An 8,451-nucleotide genomic window follows, 5' to 3' on the forward strand; every position below is an offset into this window, starting at 1 on the left:
ATTCAGCCTTGATAATGGATGCAGAATGCATTCGAAACGCGTCGGCCAACTCATATATATATGTATGTAATGACATAAATATCTTCAATACTATTAATTACATTAATTTTTAATAGGCGATTAAAATCATCACTATAAAACAATAATGAACTTAATATAAAATAAGCATTAAAAATATTTTAGTAGAGTTTCCATTGTCAGTCATAGTTGTTACCTTAAAGTCATAGCAGATAATGCCTGTGGTAATAGCTTCCAAATGCATTGGGGATATTCCATCTATCAGACAAAACCAAAACCCTGATGTTAAACTAGCCAACAAACATGGAAAATCAATTAAGGGTATGGAATTGAGTGCTTACACCCACAATGTTTCATCTCCTCCTGCCTTTCACTGTATGCAGCCAGTTGTAGGAAGGCAGTTACCCTTAAAATTTCTTATAGTACCTAAAATAGAAAATAAACCGCCTTAAAATTTCTGCTATATGAAACTCCCAACCTCCACCCTTACAAAAGAAATAAAACCAAATAACCGAGCTGAAAAGAAGAATTCATTTTCTCAACAGTGTTCTAAAGTAACTGAACCAGCCTGTGTGGACTTTGATGAAAAGAGACAATTATTTAAAGTTCTGGGTACAACTGTGGTAATTAATTGTGATTTGTTTAATATATGTTATTTTAAAACAAGTGGGCTGTGTGCTGTTTGTTTATTGTTGAAATTTATTGCCATCAAGTCACAGGCACCTACTGTAAAGAATCTGGCCCATACAGAAAAACTGACACTAATTTTAACAAATTGTAAATAAAAGAGGTAAATGAGGACAATATTTGATGTGTATAAACAAGTCTCTCTAACTAAATATAATTGAGATAATGTAAGAGCACTTGAATTGGCCATCTCTGTTTTTTTGCCTTAAGATAGATTCTTTATACTTTTTTTTTTTAGAAATTGTCAAATCGGATGAAGTTTTAGTTCAAAGGACTTTTAATTAGTAAGACTATGAGATTGATGTAGCTTATTGTTGCTTCTTTAATTGTTATGCCAGTAATATGTTCATAAAATTTGTTGTTTAAAGTCAGTATTATTACAAAATTGTATATATTTCTTACTTAAAACTTTAATTTTATGTTTTAGAAACTTCAAGGTTACAAAAATAATTACTGTGTTAACAGAAGCAATATGTTAAGTAATCTTTGTAGAATGTGGGTCATACTCTGAAATTCAAACGTGAACTATTTTACATAAATATTGGAAGTGTTGTTCTAATTAAAGACTTTGTTGCTGAGTTGAATAACCTTTTAAACATGATTAAAGTACACTCATTGATAACTAATGTGTAAGTGGCCAGTGATGATCATTTTAAAATATGTTAGAATTATATTGCTTGAACTGAAGGATAAAACAATTAACTTCTCACTAGTAGAATATGAAACTGATTTTCCAGGAGACAGTTGGCTGTATGTTACCAGTGTATTGTTTAATAATTTATTCTTTGCTTTTCAACAAAAATATGGATTTTTGTCATCTATGCTTGTTTGCTATGAGGTTGCAACTGACTACTCTAAGAAGACTACTCCTGGTCGTAGGACCTTTATCTCCTCTTTCTCCTGAGCAGCACCGGTAGCAATTATGTACATATTGATTGTCTTGTTGCTATGAGCGGTTGCACTCCAAATGAGGCATGAACTTTCTAAATGTGTGATTAGTGTCATTACATGATGTAGTGGTTGGGAATAGCACTTAATGAAATGCAGTTTGCAAATAGTGTGTTAAGATAAGTTTTTAGAAGTCTTCATACTGTAAAGACACTTATAATGTTATATTGTAATTGGATAAAAAAGAATGGAAATTAGTTGAAATGTGAAATTATACTGATCGCAAGATTTTCTAGAACGCAATTGTGAAGTACAGCAGTAGCTCTTCAAAACTTAAATTAGGGGAAAGTTAAAATAAATAAGCAATTTGACTAGTAACTTTGTATCATTAAGATCCATAAACTTATGTGATTAAAGAAGTTACTGTAAACCTATGTTCATCAGTGTAACATTTTTAAGACTTAGTTTGTTTTTCAGTATATAAGTTAAAAAAATATGTATTTCTTCAGATCTAATAACTTATCTAACTTCCTATGGTATAGCTTAACAGTTATAATTAGTTGTCAGAAAAGAGAGCAAAAACATTAATTTTAACACAATTTGCTGATGGGTGTTCTAGATTCTAATATAGTGACCACTGACAACTTTCAGTTTGGCTTTCTTAGTTATCTGTAGAATGGTGAAGAATAGGAAGAGAGTGACAGATGAATTTTTGTAGCAGTGTATTTATTTTTCAGAGCATTAACTTTGGTGACATAACAAAGCGACTTGAGCTACGAGACAAATTGAAATGCAAAGATTTTGGGTGGTACTTGAAGAATGTTTATCCACAAAAATTTATAGTGGATGAAAATGTTTTTGCTTTTGGAAGAGTAAGTTTTTTATGTTTCTCGTACGTGAGATTTTCTTAGAGAAAAATGTTACATGCATGTTTGTGTTTAATGAAACTGAATAGTGTAAATATTGTGTGTATGTGAAAAATATAACTTGAATTTTTGATAAGTGTGGTGTTTAGATATTATTTTGCTAAGTTTTTTATTACATATATGTACTCTTAAACTGTATTTAATAATTTAGTGAAACAAAATATTCATTTCTCAACCAAAAAATTATCTTGAATTAAATTGCTTAAATCAAATTTAAAATGTTCGATGATATGAGCTGAGGATTTTTTGGTACTATATACCACACTTAGCTGCATGATACTTCTTCAGAGATTTAAAAATTGTCTAGTTGATTTTTCAATGGCAAACAGTGTAAATCCTATTTTTTGGGTAGTGGATAATTTTTGTGATTGATAATTATAAACCTAATAATGAAAAATTCCAAGTAATTTTGAAAGAAACTGAAAAAGTTACATTGTAACCATTTGATCTGCTTAATTTTTTTAAACACACAAACACTGGTTTGTTTGATTTGAGGCTTTCTTATTTAAGTTAGGGGTTTTTGCTTTCAGTAACATAACTGCAAAATTGTTATTTGTTAAAACTCATTTGTAGCATATAAATTAAATCTTGATATGATTCAGTGAAAGATTTTACTGATATAATTTCATAATTTCAGGTGACAGAAATGTTTAGCTAGTTTCTACCAGACTATAATCCAGTGCCTATGATATACTTTCTAACTGATGTCAAAATAGAAACTAAAAAACATAGTATATTAAGTATAATGAATCAATCATTATAATGAGAAAGACTATGTGAGTTCATTAAATGAACTAGCAGTGAATTTAAAATTTTAATAATACCTGATATACTAACTGCTAAAAGTATTAACAAAACTTACATTTCACTCCATAGATAATATAGATCTTTGGAATTGTTATAGCTATTCACATAATGTACTGTCTAAATAACAAGTGAGTCTGTGGTATTGTAAGATTGAATTTGGTAATGTTACCTGTAACTGGTACAGGATAAACTGCATATCCTTTTAACTGAATTGTATCACTACAAAGCAACTGATGGCCAAATATATGTGAACTTCTACTTCAGAGAGCATATAATTGAGTGCCGTGAAATATTTCAATGATATATTTTTTATGAATATCATAATATTTATTGAAATATTTCATTTGATACACGTATTCCTACAACAAACCATGACAAAATATTTAACTTCATTATGATTTTATTAATGAACTGAAAAAATAAATTGTTAATGAAAATATCATGTTGAATATAATTAGACATTATAATATCATAGCAGTAGGAATACCGTATATAGTTTCTGTAAGTATTTTGGTAGAACTTGTGTTGAGTTATAAATGAAGAGAAATATGCCTCACAAGGAGACAACTTGTTTCTAAGCTAAAAAAAAAAGAATAGCACTCTAGATATGGCTAAATAGACAGATATTCTTTTGTGTTTGGCTTTGTCATTAGTCATATGTTTATATTTGTAAGTATGATTCATATTTATGAAAATATCTCTGTGTTTGAATTTTAAAGTTAGTGAAAATGATGTTTAGCTGTTTACATAATAGTGAGTACTTCCAGACAAGTGAACCAATGTGAATGATAAGCATTTATTTAATAGTCAGGTTAATGTGGAATTCAATATCTGTCTAATCAAATTATTTTTGTTTTTATTATAATAATTTAATTCCAGAAATTTTAAAATCTTGAATCTAAGAGTCTTTTGAATAATGTTAGGTACGTAACCCTACCACTAATCTCTGTTTGGATAAATTGAACCGAAACGAAGACAAATCAGAAGCTTTAGGACTCTTCTACTGTAACACCCAGATAGCATTTGTGATGAATCAGGTAAAAATAAATCTTATATTAAGTTAAAGAATTCTCAAGAAATACTTTACAAGTAATTTGAGGATTCTAGAATTTCAATTTTAGTTAAAAAAATACTCAAAATGTTAACTTTCAATATAATATACAATAAATTATAAACAAAGGTTTGTTATACTAAGGTCACAGTAAGTGTAACTAATATTATTATTTACATTTTTGAAAACTGGTTTTTAGGAGGTAGAAATGTAGTCAACAATAGAAGTAAAACTTCTAATGAACAAGGCATTATATGTTACCAGTAATTAAAACATCATTTAACCCAAGAACGCCAGCATTAGATTTTCAATCATTAAAACCAGGTTGGTATGTTTTAATGTTAGGAACAGTGTGGTATTTTTATAGCTTAATTAGGAAAAGGTATATGTTCTTTTCATATAGATTGATACATATACATAAACACATTTGATATCAGATTATTCTACTTAAAAATCAGCAGAGTGAAGCTTGTTTGAAGGATAGAGATGTACTGGTAAATTGTTGTTTTGACATAATGAAGAATTAACCGTTTTAGGAAAGAGATACTGATGGAATTGAAATTAAGTTAAAGCTTTCTTTAACTAAATATGTAAAAGCACTGCAACATTAAAATAATTTATTAGAAAGGCACCATGGTCAATGAACAACTCTCCATGTTTCAACAGTGTTCTACTCCACCATCACCAGGAGAAATGAATAAATTATAAGATACTACCTCACAATATATATATATCAGTTTTCAAAAATTAACTTTTATAATACCTGGATCAGAGTCCTTATTTAAAATAATATTTTTATTTTTAATAATTTCTAACAATTCTCTAATATTTAATATCATCTTTATAATCAATCTGATTAATAATGTTACGTCTCCGTTTAAAGTTATATTCGGAAAGAATAAACCAGTTTTATTAAGTAAGGACTTGTGTCGCTAAAGTTTCGTCGGAACGAAACGATACACTTAATTAAAAAAAGGTTAACACAGGTAAGTGCTATATTTCTTGTTTTTCTTAACTATTCTTTATTTATTATTATACAAGTACGTAAAAATGTAAAAACTAGAAGATTTTAGGCTAGATAAGGTTAAATTATGTAATATAAATGAAGATAATGAAAATAATAATAAAATTTCTCTACAAGGTAAGCTCGCGCATAGCACGAGCTTTATGTATCTTGATTAGTATAACACTTGCTTCATGTTACCGTGTGTTTTGAAACTTTTTATGGCGGGAATTTTAAAAATCATTGTCTAAAAGGCAATAAAAAATAAAATTTCATTAGAAACAGCGTCAGAGTAATTTCAAAGTGACACCCGCCGAGTGTTGTTAAACATTGAACACGATTGCAATCAACAACAACCACACCTGTTGATATTTATCGTAAAAATAACAAACAAACAAACAAAAACAGACAGCGGGCGGTTGCAATGTGGAAAGTCATCAATGGCCTAGGGACTGATTTTAGTGGTTGTAGAATGGAATAGGGGAGTGGTCGGCCTGGGGGAACTATTTTATAATGGTAAAGATAGGTACATTATCGGGACTGAAATATTTTGCCTGTAATGGGGAATGGTCTACATGGGGAGATGGTCGCTCAAGTAGAGTCCATTGTATTCAATAAAACTGTGTACTTATTCAAAAATATGTTACTCTGCATGGCTGAAAATATTGTTGCGTCAGCGAGATCACGTGACTATTCTCACGCCCTCTGCTTTCTAGAACTATCCTGTACCTTGGCGAATGCTCTAGCATTTACTAGATATAGGGTAGTCTGGTATATATAAAAAAGGGTGACAATGTGACAGAAGAAGGCGTGTGTATGTAATGAGTAATTGAACTGCAGTCAGAGAGAGACGTATTGTTGAAGTTAACGTTCGTTGCTATAGCGTTTGTTTTGGCGCGATTGTTGAGGTAGTGGACTGTCCTATTTTTAGCCCTAATACTTTAACCAATGCTACTAGTTCACAAGATATTTTTTTCTTTAAGTAAATAATGCACGGAAGAACACAGAATAATAACATGACAACAGCTAAAAAGTTGGGTATCTGTCAGAATATTTCTGACTCTAATCATGTGACTTGAGCAGGTAGAAATTCAACTTACCTCCCCACTACGTTCTCATGGGATTTTTTTTTCTCATCAGCTAAACTGTCAATTATCTGTAACATCACGTGGCATGAATCATATTGCAATCAATCAGTTGAAATCTAGGCTTTCTATTCGTTATACATTTAATAGGAAACGGCCACAAAAGAAGCCATTTGAAAGGGCTATGTTTTCACATATACTTTGATGACATTACCGTGACAAATACAGTGTGTATCAGTACTGCATCAGTCAATGAGTAAAACATCAGTTTATTCTGTTTCGATCACACATGAAATTTATTGTCAAACGCTCTTATAAATCTCAGTGACAGAGAAATTCTATTCCAAAATTACGCCAAAGGCAAAGTCATCTGACCGTGTTGAGCTATCACTGGCAGATAAAGTCAAAGTTATTCAGGCACATCATGTCAGCAATAAAAGCAGCGCAAATTAGCTGAAGAGTTCAATGTTGGCAAAACACAAATCCAGCAAATTTTGAAGCCTAAGGCTGAATATATGACAGCATTTGAAGAAAATCAGCCGTATTCACGAAAATGCATTTGTTCTAGATTTGTGAGTGATGACCTTGAAGCATCATTATGTTCTTGTTATAAATTTGAGTTTCCAGACCTATATTGCAAGAATAGGTATTTACAATAGCCACTACTCTGGGTCTTTCTGACTTCAAAGCATTGCCTGGATGGTTCACTAAATTCAAAGCCAGACATAATATTTCTCAATGTGTCAATGCCATGACAGTTGATCAATGGAATGCCAAATTGCCTGCTATTATAGAGGGATATGCACCTAAGTCATCTACAACTACAATATGGATGAAACTGGGATCTGGTTTCCCAGATAAAACGTTATGTGTAAAAGGTGAAAAGTGCGCTGGGGGTGCGATCAAAAGATAGACTAAGTGTTGCATTATGTTGCAATAGTGTTGGTGAATTTGAACATGCTGATGTGATCGGTAAAAGCACAAAACTCAGGTGCTTCAAAAATTTAATCATAAAGAGTGACTTATTCGTGGCTTCATACGCTAACAAGAAGGTGTGGATGATCAACACCATCTTCCAAGACTGGGTTACAGGCTTCAATAAGTACATGAAAGCACAGCATCGCAACATTGTTTTGCTGTTAGACAATGCCACTTTGCACAGTCAAGTGAATCTTAGCAATGTCAAAATTTTGTTCATGCCTCCCAATGCAACATCAGTGCTACAACCTCTTGACCAGGGTATCATTCGTGCATTCAAAGCCCACTACAAAAAGCGCCTAGTCTATTCTGTGTTATCAAACATGGATAAAGGCCTGTTGCTCACACATTTGATGAAAAGTGTCAGTGTGCTAGACGCTTGTGCTTGGACCAATTCCGCCATGCATTAAATCAAGGCCAGCACAGTATCAAAGTGACAACTGACAACAGTGAAGACGAAGACTACAACATCTCTTTGGCTCAACTGCTTAAAGACCATCTTCCCAATGTCATGACCGACCCCAATGAATATGTCGACCAAGACAACGACTTCCCGCCACCGAAGAGTTCTGTGACAACTGGGAAAAATAACTTCTCAATGACCTGAATGGTGACTGTCCCACTGAAAACAGCGACCTTGAAGACGATGATAGCGACCAGTCTACAGATGCAGAGGAGTGCACAATCAGTAAATGTTATAAATGCTGAAATGCATTGCAGACATGAAGAAGTTTGCACTAAAAACTCAGCACTCACGAAAATGATGGACAATTTAAATAACGTAAAAGATGTTGTTCAAAGTGAAATCGTTAACACTATGTAAAAAACAAAACAAAACAAAAAAAAACAATCCAAAATCACCAACTTTTTTGTGTAATAAAATATATAGGCACACATGTTCTGTAATTAAAATTTGTAAAATACTTTGAATTATGAAAATAAAGACAATAAAATAGAACATATTCGAGAATTATTAATAATTTGGTTATACAATATGCAAAGAAATAT

At 31.5% G+C, this 8,451-nt stretch overlaps 1 protein-coding gene across 1 annotated transcript in view; it reads left to right on the top strand.

Moving 5' to 3' along the window:
* LOC106457032 (polypeptide N-acetylgalactosaminyltransferase 1-like) overlaps window positions 1–8,451 on the top strand; it is a 32,420-nt gene that overhangs the window by 15,106 nt on the left and 8,863 nt on the right. The window contains exons 7-8 of the mRNA XM_013916451.2: window positions 2,331–2,465; window positions 4,250–4,363. Coding sequence (XP_013771905.1) covers window positions 2,331–2,465; window positions 4,250–4,363 — 249 coding nt within the window. The remainder of the gene's footprint in view (window positions 1–2,330; window positions 2,466–4,249; window positions 4,364–8,451) is intronic.

The sequence above is a fragment of the Limulus polyphemus genome, unplaced genomic scaffold (assembly GCF_000517525.1).
Source record: "Limulus polyphemus unplaced genomic scaffold, Limulus_polyphemus-2.1.2 Scaffold0, whole genome shotgun sequence".
Taxonomy (NCBI): domain Eukaryota; kingdom Metazoa; phylum Arthropoda; class Merostomata; order Xiphosura; family Limulidae; genus Limulus; species Limulus polyphemus.